At 42.4% G+C, this 23000-nt stretch overlaps 1 protein-coding gene and 1 long non-coding RNA gene across 2 annotated transcripts; one reads left to right on the forward strand and one right to left on the reverse strand.

Annotated features, from left to right (window-relative positions):
• Window positions 1–10737: 10737 nt before the first annotated feature.
• LOC134289059 (uncharacterized) lies at window positions 10738–11151 on the forward strand. Its single transcript, XR_009998238.1, has 2 exons — window positions 10738–10834; window positions 10890–11151. It is a non-coding gene; the product is annotated as an uncharacterized LOC134289059 (long non-coding RNA).
• Window positions 11152–17181: 6030 nt separating this feature from the next.
• Window positions 17182–22792, reverse strand: LOC134286198 (uncharacterized). Its single transcript, XM_062847775.1, has 4 exons — window positions 21937–22792; window positions 18955–21053; window positions 18070–18795; window positions 17182–18006 (listed from the first exon to the last, which is right to left on the reverse strand). The coding sequence occupies exons 1-4, from the start codon at window positions 22790–22792 to the stop codon at window positions 17182–17184; spliced, it is 4506 nt and encodes a 1501-aa protein (XP_062703759.1).
• Between the last annotated feature and the right edge of the window lie 208 nt (window positions 22793–23000).

A 23000-nucleotide genomic window follows, 5' to 3' on the forward strand; every position in this document is an offset into this window, starting at 1 on the left:
ATACCGGAAGGAATTCCAGGAAAAATCTTGGGACAAAATCTCCACAGGATTCTCTAAAGGAATTACAAGATGAAACCTGGCAGGAATCCTAGGAGAAATTCATAGAAATTTTTCTGAAAGAATGCTCAATACTTTCATAGATAAATCCCTGTGCGAGACCTGCAATATACGACGATACCATTCCAACAAACATTTTTGCTGTACAAGAGTGGAACAAACCAGTCTTAAGCAAACTTTAGCTTAAGAAACTGTTATTCAGCTGGTTCTGTTACTTGGGATGTACGAAGTATAGATATTCTGAACAACATCTCCAAAGACAGTATGCTGAAATATTGTGTAATTCTCAAGATATTCATTTCTTGAGTACTGTTCTATAAATAGTATGCTGAACGGATGTGGGTTTCGGAAATCTGCACATAAACTCGGCATTATATCAACTATCATGAATCTTATATGGAAATTGTTTTCTGATGAATACTAGGTGTTATATTTATCTCTAAATCCATGCTAAAAGATTTGGAATTGGTTGACCACAACACGAGACTTGAACGCAAAGATAACAACAAATATAACGACTACAACGCAAATTTTGAAAATGCCATTTTTTAGAATTGTGAAGCTCGATTTTCAGCTAAAGCTCTAAAACAGTTATATTTTGTTTTTTTGAAGACAGTTTGGGAATCAGAACGTATATGCATGGAAAATGTAGGTCATTAATAGAAGTTCATGACTTTGATTGTTTCTTTTGAATAAGTGTTATTGAACGGTGAAAGTAGCTGCACCATCCTTTACTAAGTCTCTATTTTATCGTGCACAAACACTTATTGTTGGCAATAAACATTCCTGTTAGGTAGTGCTTCCAGGGAAAACAGTTAACTTCTTCACTACAACGACTCGTTCGTAACATTATATTATTGAGGTGAGTATCGGAAGAAAGAGGTTATGCCCATCACAGTTGTAGAGGTACCCAGAGCTGCGTTGCGGACGGATGGTTTTTTTTATACATCGTAATCACACTATAGGCAGGCACCCATATAAGGAGTGTATCGTAAAGTAGTTGAAAATGTTTAAAATAGCCTCAAAAATAGTTTAATACAACTTTTAAGTAATTTTAATTTTGGAGATACTGTATAAATCCTTGAAAAAAGAAATGGCTTTAAGGATTTTCTAAAAATGTTCTTTTAACTGGGTTTTTAACCAAGATTACTGAACGCATGTTTTTAAATTTTTGCACACCTTCTAAAAAATTGAAATTGCGAAAAAAGTTCGATAATGTTCGAAAATTGTTATTTTTTTTGTGCAAATATAATAAGCTCCAAAATCCTCATGATATAGGCAAATTATTTTTTTCAAGAAAAATCTCCACTGCATTTAAGCGCAATTCTTAAAAATGAAAAAAATGCCATTTTTGAGGAACCTCTTTTTTCTATGCTCCTCCAAATCATGTTTACGCAAATAAAAAATACATAAAATGAAAAAAAATCGCATTTTTTTAAATAGGGTATGTTTTTTATTTATGGACGAGTAAGTTAGAGCAAAAAATAGAATTTTATAACCTTTTAAGATATTCAAAGCAGAACTTTAAAGTTTGACAAAAAAAGACGTTTTTTGAAGTGGACCATTTTGTAGGTATAGGAGATTTTTCTATCGAAAATATGAGCTTTGAAAGTCGGTGTTGAATGATATGTTATGTGTACATAACTGTTAACAAGCATCAATGTTTTCCAGATTTTTTGTCGTACAAATTTTATTTCCTACAGATTTTTGAAATGTTGAAAAAACACAACAAAATTGCATTTTGTGCAGATTTTTATTTTATGAGGTGTGTTCATTTAACCATATTTTCAATAATACTAAACATTTTCCAAATTTATCCAAGCTGTTCTAAACTTAACTATATTTTGAAGATTTCATAGAAGAACCTAAATGAAAAGACCAACCCAGCTTCGAGATAGAGCATCCTGAACATTTTCAACTACTTTCCGATACACTCCTTATGGGGAATATAATTTACGTCGTCACCATCGCACGTCCGCCTACATGTGACAATAACCATATAACCGGAAACAATAATGTTGGGCTGTTGGGGTGACAAATGCTGGATGGAATGCTGCCTATATGGGATTTTCCGATGTGTGTCAACTGGCAGGACGAAACTAGGGCCTCGAACGGTAATGAGCATATTCATGTTGATGATTTGTGTGGGACTTTCCGAAAATGACCAGGCCAATTCCGATGAAAGCGAAACGGAGTCTAATGAAGTTTAACTACGTTGTGAGTTGTGAGTACATCAGAGTATAAAAGCCACTATGAATAATGATTGATTTTCCGTGGGTGGTTGAAGATGTAACACATAACACTAAAACAGGGTTTCTTCAATTTATTCAGATTGTGACTGATGGTCGACTGATGTGACAATGACGCTTTGGATTCTGTTTATTGTTTGAGTGTTTTATCTGTCTGTCTGTGATTGAATTACAGGCTTACATGGTAAACATGGTAAACATAAATCGTTTTCTCATCGTGCGTGTTTCTATTTATAGAGTTACCAAGAACTACCAGCATTGCAACTTAACTTTCGATGGAATTATCGCTAAATTTATCATGTATAGAAAAAAAGTAATAATAATAATTCCACTTCCGCTTGTTATAAATAGCAGTCCACATCTTTTATCGCTTACTGGTGGTGAGGCACGCGCCAAAACGCACTTGGCGGCTTGGCACGGAACGGTTCTCTTAGCAACTTGAGAGCAATAGTTTTCCAAGAACGGCTTGGGCTATAGCGTCCTACTTCGAAGAGCTTTTTCTGTTACATTTGATATTGCAGAGCGGCAACGCAGCGGACACGACGCGGAAGATTTGCGAGAAAAATATTAATATTTATTACTACTTAAATCGAACAAGTACATACCTCCTGTCCCGTCTTGTGCTTCCTATGCCGGCTTCCCAATTCATAGCCGCGAGTCTCCTAACGTGCCCACTTGGAAAAAGCCTGCTTCTCAGCTATAAGCACATCCACAGTTAGCTTCCTCGGCCATTGACCATTTTGCATATGCATATCGTGTGACAGACACGAAGATACTCCAAGATGTCTAAGGAAGTCAAGGAAGTTTTCTGTATGAAGAAGCCCTGGACCAACCGAGAATCGAACCCGTCACCCTCATCATGATCATGCTGAATACCCGAGCGCTTACCACTTCGGCTATATGGGCCCTCTATCACTTCGAAAAAGCGCAACCATACAAAAGGACAAAACTCGAAAAAGAAGATCGAAAGCAAATTTAAATCGAATGCTTTTTTTAATATTTGAGCCTTTTTAACGGCTGTGTTCATTCTGTTTTACACAGTAAATAATTTTTCGATATCCAAGACATAATTTCTGATGAATAAAGAAAAGACGAAGCACCGAATGTTTCCATTCTTTTTGTTATCATGTGTGCTCAATCTACTAGAGAGGGCACAGACTAGTGTGTGTCAATAGGGTGGGGCTAATTTCAAAAAATCTCTCCGATATATGATTTCCCAAGTGGAAAGTGATCTATTAGTTGAAATAGATGAGCTGTACAAAAATGAGCGATTTCGGTTAAAATTTAGGGGTGGCGCAAAGGGTTCAAGTGAAATTTTTGCTAGAACAAACTTTCAAAACACATTTCAAATTTAATTTTCATACTTAATTTTTCTAAACTAGATCGGAGATTCTAGAACCCTATTGGGCCAAATTTGTGCTCAAATTTGCGATATCTCTACTGGTTTCTAAGATGTTTGAAAAAAAAAATCGCCTTTCAGTAGTTTTTGAGTTGGATACCAAAATATGACATTTTTTTCAAACATCTCGGGTACCTGTGGAGATATCGCAATTTTGTGCATAAATTTGGCCCAATTGGGTTCTAGAATCCCTGATTTAGTCTAGACAAAATTAGTTTAAAGATTAAATCTCGGATACTTTTTCAAAACGACGTATAATACACGCAAATCCTATGTTGATATGTCATTTTGAATAAGTATCCGAGAAATTTGTATTTTTTTTTTGAAAGTTTATTCTAGCTAAAATTTCACTGAACCCTTTGCGCCACCCCTAAATATCAACCGAAATCGTCCATTTTTGTACAGCTCACTTATTTCGACTAGTAGATCACTTTTCACTTGGGAAATCATATATCGGAGAGATTTTTTGAAATTAGCCCCACCCTAGTGTCAATTACAGTGGGATTACCCTTTTAGATTCGGCGTATAAGATACTGTCGCGTGTTGTTCCACAGACTGATACCTCTTGAGAAGTCCTTCGTTGGCGAATTCCAAACTGGTGGTTTTTGTGAGGGCCGATCAACGACGGGTCACACATTTCGGGAACGTAACTTGCAGACTCACCAACAGTTCAGAACAGAAGCGATTAGGAAGCCTTGCGCGAGGCCTGGCGTGCAGAGAAATGGCACTGCATATCATCACACGGCCGCATATGCTCCTCAGTTTTGTGGACGATATGGATATCATCAGCATCGATCATATGATAGTGGAGAAAGCTTATGCTCCTCTGAAGAGAGATACAGCGAGAATAGGTTAACGATTAACTCTACCAAGGCGAAGTATATGATTGCGGGTAGAGATAGAGACAGGCCTAGCGATGTTAGTGTTGAGGTAATGATTGATGGGGATATGTCCCGTTAACGCCCAAGGTGTCTCACAATTTAAATCTTTAAATAAATTTATTTTCAGCGGTTAAGTTCCAATGAAATAAGCATGATTGGACGTCTATGGTATAGTTCCAAAAAAAAATCTTCATTGTAGGTCCTCAATATCTGATAATTTTCTCGAGTTCTATTTCAGCACAATTTCTACACAATCGTTATGTTCTGATCCGTATAGATACGATACAGCTCCAAACAAGTGAGAACAACTCAAAAAGAATAGAAAAGGGAGAAATTGAGACAGAAATTAACCCGATAAACGCCTAAAGGTATGCAATACATGGTCCTTGTAATTTCATGTTGTTTCAACATTTCTCAAATTTATTTTTCTTAAACAAATCAAATAAAGAGTGCTCACTATATGTAGCAGAACCAAACGTTAAAATACTGTAGGAGTTAGATTTTACACAGATAATGATTTTTAATAAAGTGAGTATTGTGTTGTTCTTTGCTGTGCATGCATCGCTCCTGTAAGGGGTGAGTATGGCAGCATAATCGATCGCGTTCGCTATTGTCTCGAGTGAAAATCAAAACAATAGATGCGCGGGTGTTTAGTGTTCAGTATTGTGTTGTTCTTTGCTGAGTATTGTGTTGTTCTTTACAGAGAAGAACATTGACAATTAGATGATCGGCATTGAACCACACAAAAACCCCACAACAATTGGTGAGATCTTTCCAATATTATTTATTTATAAATAATTCTACTTCAGTATATTTACTTTATAACTGCATATAAGTTGAAAATTCGCTATTTTCAACATCCTTTCATCTATTGGAAGATGCTTCAGTTCTGGGCTCTTTCTAAGTTGATGAAGGGATTTATAAATGCTTGCAAGGACTTGGCCAGGTGTGTGGAGCTGAGTGAATCTATGACATTGTAGATAGTAGCGACATCAGCAATGTCAATGGGAATATTCAACTTTGCAACTCCATCCAAGATTTGTGCAAGTATTCATGCTATGCTATGCTATGCTATGCTATGCTATAATGATTTTTAATAAAGTAATTGAGTTTTTCCTTCAGTACCCCACAAACTCTCTTTACGTACTCAGCATACCTAAACTTTTCAGATATGTTGCATGTTTTAAAAAGAAAATCGTGTTAAGTACTGTTCCTTCAAATTTGTATCCTTTGACAGATACGTATTTCGACCTCAACTATAAGGTGGTCTTCAGTGCCTTGTACTTACAAGTATTCCCACTTACACGCCCAGGTGCATCATTATTCCATGTTTTGACATAAAATTTCAACCAGATATACTCTACACGGCTTCTCCACTTATGTTTGTACTACTCCATGATTGATAATGTGTGTTTCAGTTACATAAATGATAAACTACCCAAAAATTCAATTTTATTCTAATTACCAATTGCAATTTAGAATTACGTACAAAAGTCTGAAAAACATAACGCTGGGGGAAGAAAATTCCCGGTAGAAATTCCTGAAGGAACCCCGGGAGGATTAACTAAAGGAATTCTGAGAGGCATATCTGGTAGAATCCTGAGGGAATCTCAGCTGAAAGCTTGGTAGGAATCTTTGAAATAATCACAGAAGAAATTCCTGAAAGGAATTGCTGTATAAATCCCGAGCGAGGATCCTGGCTCGTAGAAAAAATTCCATTAGGATTCTCTGAATATGTTTCCACAGAACACTTTAAAAGTATACTAAAATGAATCTGTGTAATAATTTCAGCAGAAATCCATGAAAGAATGGTCATTGAAATTTCTGAAAGAATCCTTTCATGATTTTCTAAAGTAATTCTGGCAGAAACCCCTGAAATTATTTTTGAAGAGCTCCCGTAAAGAATATCTGATGGAATCTTTAGAGGGATCATGACAGGAATGCCGGCCAGAAGCTGAACAGGTATTCCTGCAATAACCATAGAAGATGTCTCTATGATCTAGGATTGCCCGAAAAAAAATCTCGGAAGAAATCTATATTTTTTCATATGTTTTTTTTCGGGAGGAATCCCTCAATCACAGCAGCAATCCAGGTAGGAATCTTCGAAGGAATTCCAGGATTCCTGAAGAAATGCAGAAAATCTATAGAGGGTATTGGTTCCCTTCTTAAGCATGTGGCTCCCATTTTCATCCTACGAAAAACAAAGGATTGAAGCGCTGTTTGTTTTGTTTCTTATTTTTGTATTTTTTGTTAGAGGTGAGCACCCATGAAAACAAAAAGAACGAAATCAATCGGTGCCGTAATCGCTTGTTTTCGAATAGGATGAATATGGGAGCGTGAGATTAATGATGGAACACATACCCTATATAAAAATGAGTTTGAAGTCCCTTTGAGGCAACAAAACTCAAGAACGGCTGAACCGATCAGGATGACTCTTGCACGGTTCGGTTCGTATTCATGGTGGCTGTGTTTATATGTACAAAAAGTTACGAAATTCAGCTAGAAAAGTAACAAAATTGAAAATTTTTGGTTTTTCATGAGCTGGGAAGGAAATCAACACGCTCGAAATAAAATCAATGTAGAGTGCGGTGACGTTATGAGCTCAAACCACTACAGCTGGGCAAGACAACGTTTGCCGGGCCAGCTAGTAATAAATAAAAGAATCCTTTCAGGATTTTCCAAAGCAACCCCTGCAAAAATCCCTGAAGAGAACTTCGGAGCAATCCATACAGCAATCTCAGAAGCAATATCTGAAGGAATCCCGGGAATAAACCTGGGAAGATTCTCGAAAGGAATGCCTGAAGAAATCCTGGAAAGCATTGCTGAAGGTATCTCGAATAAACCTAAGCTCATCTATTCTCATCTCAATTCTTTACCCTACTCTCTAGCCTCTACCTTACTGTCTTCTTTGCTTTGCCTTTTATTCAAACTCTCTATCCTACGCTCTATCATAACCTTCAACCCTGCTATCTGCCCTACCATCTGCTCTACCCTTTACCCTATCCTCTACCATAACAACTGCCCTATCCTCCTTTACTGTACCCTCTAGTCTATATTATGCTCAATCATACCGCCTACTCTACTCTCTACCCTAACCTTTTTCCTACCCTCAACCCTACTCTATATCTTACCCTCTACCGTCTACGCTATCCTCTACTCTAACCTTCAACTCCCCTCCTCTACTATATCCTTCACTCAAACCCTCTACTCAACCGTCTGCTTCACTGTTTACCCTACTCGCTACCCTACCATCTACCATGACCTTCTACCCTTTTTCTCATAAAGCCCGATCGATAGATACCCATATTGCATGGTATCTTAGCTCAAACTACCATACTGTGGCCGCTATCTTGGATATGGTCCGCCATCTTGGATTTCAAAATGGCGTCAAATATCGATTTTTGACTTCTACACATCAAGCCCAATCGATAGATACCCATATTGCATAGTTTCCGAGGCAGCATTGCCGTTAAAAAGCATATATTCTGGAGTTTTGACCGCTATCTTGAAACCTAAGCCGCCATCTTGAATTCCAATACCCCTACTACCACCGGCACATCCTAAGGAATGTGTATGCCAAATTTGATTGAAGTTCCTTGACGCATTTCAGAGTTATGCCTATGTTCCGCCATACATATATTCGTACGTACATACATATAAACATACAAATAGACAAACATACACACATATAAACATACAATCATGCATACATCGACTTTCGTATGTATTGATTAACAACTCTGCCGAAGAAATGAAATAGAAATTATTAATCATTGTCAAGATTCCAGGAATTATTTTTTTTCGCATTGGAAATGAAACTCTTAGATCGTGACAATATGTATTCTTTGCAGCATCGTTTACGCCACCTAGCGAACCAGGCACAAACTATATTATCCACTATGACCAAGGTATGAGTGTGGAGAACATCTTCTCTGAAGAAAGTATTCTAAAATTTTGCGTAATTCTGGAGATATTCACACCAAAAGGACAGTCCTATTTATGGGACGCTGGGCGTTCGGGGCATCTGTCCTATAAATAGGACACTGGGCGGATATTGGTTAAAGTTGTTGAAGAATTTGTTTATCTTTGGAACACTTGTGATGTGTGATAATGACGTTTCCCATGAAGTGAAAAGGCGTATTACAGCTACGGATAGGACCTTTTACGAAATGTGTAACCAGCTTAGGTCCCGTAACTTGCCAATGCAAACGAAAGACGTTTTATAGAAGACGCTGATTCTTCCGGTTGCCCTCTACGGTCACGAGGCGTGGACGTAACAGGAGGTAGACTGAAAAGCTTCCGGAGTTTTTGAGCGCAAATTGCTGCGGACAATTCTCGGTGGGAAGAAATGGAAACGGAGTGTAGCGTAGACGTATAAATCATTTCACATGATTCGAGTATTGCGAAACTTTGAAATTTTGAAAGACTTCAGTGAGCTGGACATGTAGTGCGAATGTCGGAAGAAAGAATAACAAAACCAATATTCCGTTGAGACTGGTCGGCGACTACGTGGGTGGTCACGAACGCGCAGGTTGCACGTGGTTGGAGAAGATCTCCTATCCTTACACGTTCGGGGAAACTGGAGGAACATCGCCCAAGATAGGATGGAAATCGGAGCACCATGTTCAAGATGGGTAACGCTACCTTATGTAAATACTGGTTGGATGCGTTGATTAGATGTTAACAAATTCATATCATCAGTTACGTAGAACTTTTGTCGTTTATTTGCCGGCTTAGAATAGCGCTACGGATCAACTTTTCCGGGGATAAAAGTCCACCAAACTGGATAACCGTAGCCATGAGAATAAGGGAATCACACGTTCACTTTGCGTTCGCAGCATTGTGGTCATAGATTCAATTCCAAGCCGCACCACTAAAAACAACAAATTCAAGATAAAGCTCAATCAACAACATTGCACCATCGTGCAGGCGGCTTCATAGGCTCCCATTTGAACTTCACGGAGGTTTTTGGAGGCCCATCAAAGTGTTTCAAAGCGTTTCAAGGCGTTTCAGTGAGCTTCAGGGCTTTTCAGCAGGTTTCCGGGGGGTTTGAGTGGTGTTTTGGGAGGCTACGTAGGTTCTCAGGCTAATTTCACAGAAGTTTTATAGGAGTTTCAGAGGCGTTTCAAGGCGTTTCTATGTGTCGTTTCAGGAGGTTTTAGACGTGTTTTAGGGGTCTTCAGAGGCGTTTCAAGGCGTTTCAATGCGGTTCAGGAGATTTCCGGGGATTTAAGGGGGCTTCTAAGCCTCTCAGGTGAAGTTCATGGAGGTGTCACGGGGGTTTCAGAGGCGTTTTAAAGCTTTCCGGGGGGTTTAGGAGGCTTCAAAGACTCTCAGGTGTGTTTCACAGAGGTTTCATGGGGGTTTAAGAGGCGTTTCAAAGCCTAAGTTACTTTACTTTACATTACATAAATTATATACTTTATATTACGTCAGCTTTTCCGGGAAGCTGACTAGACTGATAAGAGCAACGATGGACGGTGTGCAGAACAGCGTAAGGATTTCGGGGGAACTATCCAGTTCATTCGAATCTCGATGGGGACTACGACAAGGTGATGGACTTTCCTGCCTACTATTCAACATCGCCCTGGAAGGTGTGATGCGACTAGCCGGGCTCAACAGCCGGGGTACGATCTTCACGAAATCCAGCCAATTTGTCTGTTTTGCGGATGACATGGATATTATTGCTAGATCATTTGGAACGGTGGCAGAACAGTACACCCGCCTGAAACGTGAAGCAGCAAAGGTCGGACTGGTGGTGAATGCGGCTAAAACAAAGTACATGCTGGTGGGTGGGACTGAGCGAGACAGGACAAGCCTTGGCAGCAATGTTACGATAGACGGGGATACCTTTGAGGTGGTAGAGGAATTCGTCTACCTCGGTTCCTTGCTAACGGCTGACAATAACGTGAGCCGTGCAATACGAAGGCGCATCATCAGTGGAAGTCGTGCCTACTATGGGCTCCAGAAGAAACTGCGGTCAAAAAAAATTCACCCCCGTCCAAATTAAGTCGTCGCACTCGGGCTCAAACCGGGTACCACTTCTAGTTCATTTGGTCCCCGGTACCCAAGTTTGACATTTGGATACATACCTCATTTTTTAATACTTTGTGACACAGTAGCCCACGACGAGGTAGTAGCTTTAGTAGGACAACAAACTAATTTCAAAATGTCAATTCAAAAGAAAAAAAAAACATCTCATTGAAGACGTATACGGACCTCAATCAGCTGTTTTCCAAACTCTTATGGTAACTTCCATATCTAAACATTATCTATATGCTGATAATTATATTCCTTTTTTAGTGAAAAAAGATTCTAAGATGCTTTTCCTTGAACCGAACCTAAAACCGACGGCACGCACAATGGCGTTTCCTCTAGCCTAGAATGAGATCGTGTGTCTATAGGCTCTGAGGCTAGCTTGAAACATTACCGGCTCAAGAACCCAGCTGAGAATGCTTTCAGGAATGGCCTTTCCCATCTGTCCGGATAACTATTGTAACCTACATTGAAACTACTCCTATCGGATGTAAAGTATTATGAATTACATTACATTGATTTACCCTTTTTTCCTGTCTAAGTATTTCAAAATAAAATCACCTCGATTTATTTTTATGAAATTGATTGTTTTTGCCAGAGAAAGGGAGAGGATGACGGTAGGGAAAGGGAGAGGAATAATTAGGGATAGCTCTGAGTTTTAGCCCGGAATTCGAGCCTAAAAATGATCTCTGACGTGATTGTCAGCATACTCCACTGAGACTCATGTCAAATGATCACCCAGGTTTCTGTATTCCTTTTTAAAAACTTCTGTATAATATTGGATTATTATTTCTACTTCAGGCCGGGAATTGGATCAGACGATAAGGTCCTGGCTGCGGTCGGGATTGTTTGCCTTCCTACATTCTATTTGGGCTGGCTCTATACGAGCCTAGTAAAAGCTATGATTTAATATCGGGTCATACTCTCCCTTTTTATCGAATCGGTTTGGCACGACAAACGAATTCCAATATTGGCTATCCAAACATTCCATAACCGAATCACTTAGCATCCTAAAATAGAGGAAATAATCGTAATAAAATAAATAATAGGTATCAAACTTGATTTGCCAACGCCATGTTTATTCATGTTTTTACTGACATAAACATCGATCTGGTTACTGTTAGCAACAATCAGGGAGTACTAGAGTTTTAATTCTTGGGGTGTTGCAAGGTTTTATCGATTGAAGGTATTATATGTTTCAACCCTAGTACTTCATGAGTCATGAAATTTCCAGGTGTTGTATGGAAGTAGGAGGTCTTTATTTTGTCTTTGCCCGTACCAAATGTACCATGTACAAGACGTTAATAAGACCGGTGGTTCTCTACGGACACGAGACATGGGCGATGCTCGAGGAGGACCTGCAAGCACTCGGAGTTTTCGAGCGACGGGTGTTAAGGACGATCTTCGGTGGCGTGCAGGAGAACGGTGTGTGGCGGAGAAGGATGATCCACGAGCTCGCTGCACTTTACGGCGAACCCAGCATCCAGAAAGCGGCCAAAGCTGGAAGGATACGGTGGGCAGGGCATGTTGCAAGAATGCCGGACAACAACCCTGCAAAGTTGGTGTTTGCTAACCATCCGGTTGGTATAAGAAGGCGTGGAGCGCAGAGAGCACGATGGGCGGACCAGGTGGAGCGTGATCTGGTGAGTGTTGGGCGTGACCGACGTTGGAGAGCTGCAGCTACAAATCGAGTATTATGGCGGCAAATTGTTGATTCAGTATTATCATGAATTTGATGTTAACTAAATAAATGAAATGAATATTACGTCAAAAAGCATTACGAGTATAGTTACATGATGCTGTGTAACGACGACGGATCAAGTGTTTAACCTGCGGATGACCCTAGACAAATTTCGGAAATATCTTGCAGACTCACCATCAGTACATCGATCTTAAAGCAACGTTCGATTCAGTGGCAAGAAATGGCAGATAATGTCAGACCGTGGTTTTCCGGCAAAACTTATTAGGCGCGATACGCGAAACGCTGAACTATTCGGATTGCAGACGAGGTGTCAACCTCGTTTGTGGCCATGGATTGAAGCAGAATGATGCTCTTTTAAATTTATTATTCAAAATTGCACTCGAAGGAGCGCACGGTCGCACATGCTTCTTGGATTTGCGGACGATATCAATCTCATCGGCATCAATTGTAGGACAGTGGAGGAAACTTGTGCTCCTCAGAAGAGGGAGCCGGCGAGGCTAGGCTTGACGATTAACTCGAGTAAGACGAAGTACATGATTGCGGGTAGAGACAGAGGCAGACCTAGTGGTTTTGGTGCTGAGGTTGTGATTGATGGGAGCTAAAGAGAGAGATTTTCGCCGTGAGGTGGCCTGTATCATACGGGGATACTCAATTCACCCTATCACAGAGCTTTCTTCTGAATAGTTCCATTAACAAGTGTCTCTACGACTGATATGTTTGTGTTATTATAGCGATGACCATAACAATGCAAGCTTGAGTTATAGTGCTTATTCCAAATAGTCATTCCTCTGATCGAGCGTCCTATCTCCTCCAACCAGCTGCAGTCCCACGGTCCTTACTCTAAGTCTATTATGTGTGTACCGCCGAAGCATTCCGCAAATCCAACCACGCTTTTCAGAAGGTTACGTCTAAGATCTATGGTTCTCAAGGCAGGTAAATTCCACCGTGAAACGTCCAGTTCCTCCAGACGGTTTATGCTCAACCACAGTTCCGACAAACTGGGTAACTGCAATTCACCTGTGATGCTGGAAATGTGATTTTGTTGTAAGTAGAGAATTTCGAGGCGTCGCATATCTTTAAAAATGTGGTTATTAATAGTTTTTATTTGATTTTTTTGCAAACAGAGACGAGTTAGGTTCTCGAAAGTTGCGATTTCTTCTGGAAGTTCGATGAACTTATTGAAGTGTAAGTCGAGAACTTCCAGTGAAGGAAAGTGCCATAAGTGGCCTTGAACGTTGTTAAATAATTCGCTGAGACAGTGAACATGCGAAGCAACGAAAATTGATGTCGTTCCGAAAAATATATGTCTTTTGTGGTTGTTCTCCTCATAGAAAAAGTTGTTAAATTTTCCATTTTGGCGAACAGCTCGAAGTCTAACTCCAGGACAGGTGTACGCGCAAAGCAAACAAATTCTAGTGATTGCAGATGTGCTATTTGTGTCGGCAGTTTGTGAAAGGCCGCCATCGATATTTGCTTTAAGCTATAAGATCCATTTGGTGATATAACGATGTCGATTGGCTTAAGCGGATCGGTGATATCCAAAATGAGTAGACCAATTGGAAGGTAGAGACGGCTCATTGCACAGCGGTAGGAGTTGAAATATTTGACTTCTTCCAATAGTTGTGAAAAGAGCTTCGATGATGAGTCAGGAACCTCAACATACGTGAATAGTATAGTTTGAAATCTTTCGGGAGGCTTGGGCGAGTTATTAGTCAATGTAGCGTTGGATAGTTCGTAGATGACATCATCTTTTTGAATAACAAACGTATGCCTAAAATTGAGCGTACTGAAGCTGGAAAAAAGTTCTTTTTATTTTGTAATACAGCAGCATGCCAAATGGAATATTCAAGATAAATACTTACAGGATGGATAAAACCAACGTAGATCTAATATCCATTTGTAGTTGTGTTTTGATTGAATGGTGTACTAGTTAATATTTTAGAATGACTTGACATGCTTGAAAACGCTACTAATCCAAATTTTACTGTTCGGACTAAAGTCTGTTCGAGATTCACTTCAATTTAAAAACAATTTACATCTGAATCATTATGGTACTTAAAAAGTCATTATCAGTTTTTACAATCCTGTGTCCCACTAGTTAACGCGCTTCAAGCAGTCCAATGCACAGTGAACGAAATAGTCATTTAAGCGAGTTTAACCAATGTTCAATGTCAATTTGGCATTAATTTAGCACTATATGCGCCTTTGAAGCAGAAGAGCATTTCCAGCTCAACGCACGACTCGTGGGGACGCGCGACCTTATCAATTCAATTGAAAATTCGCTCATGTATGAGCTTCTATCTGAAAATGGGTTCTACCCCGTTAGGCCGAAAGCCGTTAGGCCGAAAGCCGTTAGGCCGAATGCCGTTAGGCCGAATGTCGTTAGGCCGAAAGGGTCGTTAGGCCGAAAGGGTCGTTAGGCCGAATATGTCATTAGGCCGGATGGGTCGGGTTGTTAGGCCGAACTGGCCACTAGGCCAAATGGGTTGTAAGGTTAAACGGTTTGCTAAGGCAACTGGATGGTGAGAAACTGTTTAATGTTTGAGGGAAACGGTCTTCGACCTTGAAATTTTGGTTGGCTTTGAATGGTTAACCCTAGAAGGGATACCTTCATGGCCTCAGCTTCGTCACCTCGCTGAGTGGAGAAGGAAAAACTTTTATGCAAAAATTAATGGCTTGTAATACTTATAATGAGCAGAATAGTTAAACAAGAAAGAATAGCCTATTTTCAAAAAAAGGAAAAATCTATGATGAAAAAATTAATAGCTGTAATGTCATAGTAAGTAGAACACTAAAACTAGATAGAACAGCTTATGTTTAGAAGAAGAAAAAATCTCCGATGAAAGATTCAAAAGCTGTAATGCTTATAGTGAGTATGACTGTTAGACTAGAAGAAAAGCATATGTACTGAAAAAGGAAATACTCTTATGAAAAAGTTTATGGCTGAAATACTTATAATGAGTAGAATAGTTAAACTAGAAAGAACAGCCTATTTTCAAAAGAAAGAAAAATCTCCGTTGAAAAAATTACTTGCTGTAATTCTCATTAAAACACAAAGAACAGCCTAAGTTTAAAAGAAGGACAAATCCCCGATGATAAATTTATCCTTACAGCTTTTTAGTCCACTAGGGCACTACGTAAGCGATTCCAATTGGCAGCTGAACTTACACTTACTATATTGAACTGGCTGCCTTTGCGCTGTTTTCTTTCTTGTATCCTGCTCATGCTAGAATGATAAGCACGATCATGTTGATGCTTTTAGGTTAGGTATAATAGCCTTGTTGATTTGTATTACATTCATTTGCAAGTAGTAGAATTATGTCGACAATGTTACTGTATAGAATGTCTTTATCCTGTCGATAGCTTTGGTTGTGCCCGTTCACCATAACACTTTATTTCTAACTAAAAATAAGCTTTTTCGAGATGCTTGTTAGAGCCTCCTCCAGGCTCTGACTGGGTATAACGGTAGCTACAGCACTAGTGGGTAAACTCGCTCTTGGCTAGCCCTGTAGCTATAACTCGGTGAACCTAACTCACTCGGTTTAGGTCCCTTCCACTCCACTGGTTGGACTGTGGGATTCGGACTTACTTCAGGATAAACACTTTTCACTACTTAGCACTACGAACTTTATTACGCGGCTTCAAAATTACAACTAACTCCATACGCGCAGCTGCGCTGCTTATATAAGGGTACAAAACTTAAATCTAGAATGTTCGCGTACTCGCGCGAACACGCTGGACCATCACGTGCTCCGCCGCCTGCGGCGCGCGGTGCACGGTTACAGAAGTTACACAGATTTGTGTACTACTAGATCAGCCTCACCGCTGTGTCAAATGTACACAGATACTTTTCCGGCTCCAGCGCTGGCATGAAAACAAAATTAACAATTATTTTTGCATTGATCGATTCCTGATAATGCATGTCATCGTTCAGAGAAAATTAGTTACGAACTTTGCTCCCATACCAGCGCTAGAGCCAGAAAAGTGACTGTGTACATTTGACACAGGGGTGGAGGCTGATCTAGTAGTACACAAATCTGTGTACATTGTACACAAGCCTGTGTACATTGTACACAAGCCTGTGTTGTTTCGTTTTAGGGTGTGGTTACTCTCAACGCAACGCGAGCAGTCGCGCTGGTCGTCGCTGGCGCTGCCGCTCTCTCTCTCTCTCTCGCTTGCGATGGTCGTCATCGCTCTCTGTTGCAATAATGACGGTCGTCGTCGCTCTCCCTGCTGGGTGATGATGATGATGATGACACTCTCTCGGGTGAGTTCGCATCTCGTGCCCGTTCGACGCGTCCGTGTCGTTGCTTCCCGGTGTTTCTGGGTGTTTCGGCGGGTTTCTGTGTCTCGTCGTTTCCACAACATATCGACACTGATTCTTCATTAGGGCCTAACTGACATTTTCGATTTCTCTCCATCGATCCTCTCTTTGTGTTATTACAGAATTCGTATTGAATTTTCCCAATTTTTTTTGGTTGAAATGCGAAGAAGATGACTACATTTAGCTATAGATACGAAAAGAATAATGATTTTGTTCGTTTTGATCAAGTTATTAGCGAAAGAGAGAGTCGATGAAGAGAAATCGATCAAGTCAGTTAGGCCCTTATGAAAAATCATTGTCGATATGGAGATGTCACATGGCGCTCCGTTCTCGCTTGGGCGTGAACATACTCCCCCGGGCTGAGACTTGCTCTCTGAAGAAGCTTCTGACGCGATGATGTTGTCCTCAATCGGTAATACGGCGATTTTCGTTATCGGTCGCTTGTAGATGGAATCTCCGACCTGCACATCGACGGTACGAACCAACTCGTCGGTTCCAGGGTAGGTTCTCACAATCTTTCCAAGTTTCCATCGTTATGGCGGTGTTTCCTTCTCCTCGAGCAGCACAATCATGCCGGGCTGGATGTTTGGCTGCTTAGTCCTGTTTTTGTTTTGACCTTGAAGGGACTGAAGGTATTCGCGCTTCCACTTATGCCAGAAACCTTCTCGCAGTTTCTGGAGGTATTGCCAACGACTTAGACGATTGACCGGGCTACCCTCATAGCTGGGTTCCGGTATGGCAGTTAAGGGCCGGCCAATCAAGAAGTGTCCCGGTGTGATCACTTCAGGGTCACCCGGGTCAGACGATACGGAATAGAGCGGTCTTGAATTTAGAATTGCCTCAACCTGAACCAAGACTGTCACATACTCCTCAAATGTTAACCGAGCGTCTTTGAGAGTTCTTTTCAAATGGAATTTTGCGCTTTTCACAGCAGCCTCCCAAATTCCCCCAAAGTTTGGCGCTTCAGGAGGAATGAAGTGCCATGAAATTTCCCTTGGCTGACAAAAATCCTCAATCTCATTCTCCAACGCTTCTGAGCGGAACAATTCAAACAGCTCGTGCAACTCGTTTCTCGCTCCTCGGAAGTTGGATCCATTGTCAGAATGGATCTCTCTCGGCACTTCTCTTCTTGCGGTGAATCGGTGCAATGCCGCAACAAAGGCTTCGGTGGTCATGTCGGAAATTAACTCCAGGTGCACAGCCCTTGTGACCATGCACACGAAGACTCCCAGATATGCTTTCTCTAATCTCGGTCGGTGGCGCCCCTGTTTCACATACACAGGACCTGCATAATCTACGCCCGTGACCTCGAATGGATGAGCTGGCGTGACCCGACAAGAAGGTAGATTGCCCATTTGCTACGTGGAACATTTTGGGTTTGCACGGAAACAGGTGACGCAACCTCTGGTGACTTTTCTCACGGCCGATCGTCCGTCTAGTATCCAGAAACGAGTGCGTAGGTTCGCAAGCAAACTAGACGGTCCCTCGTGCAAGTTCTCCAAATGATATGCTCGAATCAACAGGTCAACAATCGGGTGCCTCGGAAGTATGTACGGGTGTTTTGCTTCTGACATCATGGGTGAGTGTTTCAATCTCCCTCCGACTCTTAAAACTCCATCCTGGTATATGGAATGCAACTGTGCAATTTTCTTACAAGGCTCGTTTTGAATAATCCGTCTGATTTCATCTCCAAGAACCTCGTGCTGAACGATCTTTATAATCAGCTCCATTGCCTTACGGAGCTCTGGAACACTGGTGTGTCTTTGTTTGACACGGAGCTTGTCATCCTTCTCACGACAGTTTGAGATGAAACGCTGGACGTAAGCTATCACTCGCTGAAGCTTACGGAAGGAACTGTATTTAGAAAATACGGGAAGTTGTTCTCTGTTGAAGGCGGTTGACGCTACAACTACGATCTGTTTCATCTCCGGCAGCTCCGCATCTGGGATATCTGTTGGCGACTCAACTTGGTAATCAGATTCCCATAGGAACCTTGGGCCGTTCCTCCACAACTCGCTTGACTTCAAAGCATTAGGGAGCATTCCTCTTGATATTATGTCCGCAGGGTTCTCCTTGGTGGGGATATACTTCCATGTGTAGCCACTGGTCTCCTTGTTGATTTCCGATACTCTATTTCGGACGAAGATCTGCAGTGAAGCCAAGGGTTTTCTGAGCCATGCGAGTACAATTTGACTATCGGACCACAGAGTCACATTGGAAATATCCAGCTCAAGAGAATCAATAACCTTTACCACAAGTCGAGACAGCAAACGAGCAGCCAGCTATTCCTTGCGTGGAATGCTCACCTCAGCGATAGGCGACACCTTCGACTTACTACACAACAGGGCTAGTTGTGCAGTGCCATCTGGTATAATGCTTCTCACATACAATACGGCTCCGTACGCTCGAATCGACGCATCTGAAAATCCGTGTATTTCCAGGGCAACGGCTTGTTGGGAAATCACACGGCGGGGTATGCTCAACTCGCAAACTCCTGGTAAAGCGTCACGGAAAGTCAGCCACCACTGAAGTAGTTCTCCATCAAGCTCGGCATCCCATGGTAGACCAGACTTCCAAATCTCTTGCATTAGCATCTTAGCAATAACGACGATGGGTGATGCCAAGCCCAGCGGATCGAACAGTCTACCAATCTCAGAAAATACCATCCGCTTTGTGTACTTGCTTGGAACTTTGGCACAACTACTGGTAAGAAACACGAACTCATCGGCTCTGGGGCTCCAAGTCAGTCCCAGGGTCTTGACTACTTCTCGGGTCGACTCTTGATCCAAGCGTATCAGTTTCTCTCGGTCTGTCTCGGGAACATTAGTAAGCATCGCTAGACAATTCGAACTCCATTTATGTATCGGGAATCCACCACATCGCAACAGCTGTTGTAACTGCTGCTGGGCATCAACTGCTTCTTCTGCGCTCTCGGCTCCTGAAAGGACGTCATCGACGTAACAGTCCTTTCGCACTATTTTCGCTGCAACTGGGAACCTGCCTCCTTCATCCTCGCACAACTGGCTTAAACACCTGGTGGCTAGAAAAGGTGCAGCGGCAGTCCCGTACGTTACGGTCTGTAACTCCAATACTCTCAGTGGTTTGTCTGGGCTTTCTCTCCAGAAAATCCTTTGGTAACAAGTCTGCGATGGATCAACCAGCACTTGGCGATACATCTTCGTGATGTCGGCAGTGAAAGCTACGGCATGTCTGCGGAATCGAAGGAGGATACTGAACAAGTCATTTTGTACGTTGCCACCGACTTGCAGAACGTCATTCAGCGACCTTGCGCCTTGGTATGGTCGCGCCGAGGCGTTAAAAACCACTCGTAGCTTGGTTGTGGAGCTAGATGGTCTCAACACGGCGTGGTGGGGTAAATAGTAGCGTCCATGCGATGGATGATCGCGTGCTTCATCCACTTCTCTGCAATGGCCCAACTCCTCATACTCTTGAATGAATCGCACGTACTGCTCCTTCAGGGTAGGATCCTTCACGAGTCGTCTTTCCAACGCAAGGAAACGACGGAGAGCCATCTCTCGGTTGTCACAAAGCTTGTCGACATCTTCTCGAAAGGGTAATTGCACAACATATCTTCCAGATGGTGTTCGATGGTGGGTCCTTTGGAAGGTGTCCTCACACTCATCCTGCTCGGTTCCTAGGCTCGGGGTATCAGCAATCTCTTCCAGTTCCCAGAACTTCTTCACGGTATCATTCAAAGAATCCACAGTGGCGGAATGCACTTGTTGCACCGTATTGACAACACGATCGTCTATCTCACCCGCAACAACCCATCCGAAATGGGTCTCATGGAGTTCTGGCAAACCATCTGCTAGTCGGAGGTGACCTGACTTAAGCAAATAAAAAAACTTCGAAGCACCAATGAGCATATCAATTCGCTCTGGCACGAAAAACTCGGGATCGGCTAATTGTATCCCTGCTGGAATCGACCAGGAGGAGATATCAATCTTCGACGATGGAATAATTCCAGTAACCTTCGGTACAATCAGACACTCGACGGTGGTAGAAAAGTTCGAATACCTGGAGGAAACTGACACGTTCAGCTTCTCACGAGCATAGAACTTGGCTTCACCGATTCCTGTAACCGGAACGCTTACAGATTCACGGGGATTGGACAATCGGTTGGCCATCACTTCTGACAGGAAGCACACTTGGGATCCACTATCTAAAAGGGTGCGGCACGGAACCACATTACCACGACAATCTTCGAGGTTAATAACGGCCGTCAACAGCATCACGGTTTTCACGGTTTGGGGATTACTGCACGAGCACGAGGTATTTGGGGCTGCTGACGTTGGGGGTTTGGGTGTATTGCTCACTTCCGCGTTAACCTTTGGAGAATCGTTCTTCTGAGGAAGGGGTTCAGACTGGGGTTTCAACGAAGATTCTTCGTGTAGAAGCGTATGGTGCCGCTTCTTACACTTCGCACAAACTCTCTTGGTGGAACAATCGATTACTCGATGTCCAGGCCGAAGGCAATTGAAGCCAGTGGTGGAAGTTGATCGCGAACCTGTGCTTACGCGCTACAAAAAAATGCCATCGCATCGCAAACCTTTGCTGTGCGATGGTGTTCGTACGTCTGTGGCACACGATCGTACGACACGAACGCCAACGAGTGCATCGCATCTTTTGCAAGCGCGATGCTTTTTTATTTTAGAGGTTCGCGGCCGATATTTCTGTAATGAAATCAAATTTTGGTAATATTTTTCGTCGATATCATTTATTGGAATGGTACCTGACCAGTATAATCAAAAAACACCCAACTAATTACCTTTAAGTGAACAAAAAATGGCAACAAACCAAGTGTTCTACATTGGGATCCTTCTGGCGAACCAACTGCGATTCTGCTCGTTCGACATTTGTTTTGTGTTGGTTCGTCGATCCGGGAAATCGTGAACCGTTCTCTCTTTCTGGGTTCGCGAGCGCGTGAGCAAAGATTGTGTTTGATGCGAACCAAAAAACACGTCAAGCGCATGATGCTTTCCACCACTGATTGAAGCAGATCTTCAACTCCTTCACCTTGATGATACGCTCAGAAACAGACATTCGGTTAAACTTCGGGCATTCATAATGACGATGGTCTTCATTGCAAAACTGACATTGACTGGATTGGTTTGAGGATGTGACAGAATGGACCTTTTGGTTAAGAGACTTGGGTTGAGGTTTAGGTGGAGTATCTTTCGAAGGATAGCGAGAATGTTGGAATCGTTCAAGTATTTGGCACTCGCCTTTCAAGAACCGCATCGTATCGCTGAAGTCGGGTAACTTACCGTGCTTCTGGTTGCGCTCCCACAGCTGGAGGGTGTGGTCGTCCAGCCGCGACGTCAGCAGCTTGGTGATGAGGATGCCGGAGAGGGTATCCACATTCAGTCCCTGGTACCCCAGCCCAGCTACGTGACGCTCGCAGGTCTTGATCAGCTCCAGAAGATCCTTGTAGCTTCCCTTCGCTATCGGCTTCAGACGAATCAATCCCTCGACGTGGGTGTCCACAATCACTCTCGGGTTCTCGAACTGTTCGGTCAGCTGCCTCCAAACTTCCTTGAAGTTGTTGTCGGTAATCATCTTGGCGTTGATGAGTCCGGCGGCATCACCGACAAGGGCCTTGTCCAAGTGATGCAATTTGACAGCATCCGAGTCGCTGCTGTTGCACACCACGTCCGAAAACATCGCCTTGAACTTTGGCCAGTTCTCGGTTTTCCCATCAAAGCAGGGTATCGGTGCTTTGAGGGACTGCTGCACCACTACGGGAGGTGCTGCTCCAGCGTTGACATTCGCGGTGGCAGGTTGCTTGGTGAGACTCTCCATCAGCTGCTCCAGCCTGATCAAGGCGTCGGTGTGCAGTTTGTCAAACTCCTCCAGCTTTTCATCCTGCTCTTCAACCTTCGATGGCGGCGTCACTGACAACACTTCACGATGGATGGCCTCATACTCACTATAGTGCATTTCCAGTTTCTTCTGGAACACCTTCAGCAGTGGCACACTCACTAGCTCCGGATGGTCTTCAGGGTTCTCTAGCGTATTGTGGATTTTCGTCACTTTTCCTTTCACTGCTCCTCGTTGGTGGATAAGCATCTTCACCTGCTCGGGATCCACCGTCGTTTTTATCGGCGTTCGATCGACCGACATTTTCTTCACTCACTTCGCACTGGTACAGTTCACAGTTCTTTCTTGGTTTTGGTTCACAACACACTTTCACTCTGGTCTTTCAGTTCAATCTCACTACGGTCAGCTCAATTTTCACTTTTCAGTTCGGTTTCACACTTTCGATTCGATAGCACACTTCTCGGTAGGGTTTCACACTGTATTCCACGGTGGTAACCGTCCTGGCTCGCAG

The sequence above is a fragment of the Aedes albopictus genome, chromosome 2 (genome assembly GCF_035046485.1).
Source record: "Aedes albopictus strain Foshan chromosome 2, AalbF5, whole genome shotgun sequence".
Taxonomy (NCBI): Eukaryota; Metazoa; Arthropoda; class Insecta; order Diptera; family Culicidae; genus Aedes; species Aedes albopictus.

Bases quoted from the DNA above. Each gene is read 5' to 3' on its own strand.
- LOC134286198 (XM_062847775.1), bottom strand. From the start codon at position 22,792: ATGTCGGTCGATCGAACGCCGATAAAAACGACGGTGGATCCCGAGCAG. The intron at 21,054-21,936 runs GTAAGTTACCCG...TTCTACACGAAG, and splicing joins GGAGCGCAACCAGAAGCACG to AATCTTCGTTGAAACCCCAG. The intron at 18,007-18,069 runs GTGAGAAAAGTC...TGTTCCACGTAG, and splicing joins TACTAGACGGACGATCGGCC to CAAATGGGCAATCTACCTTC.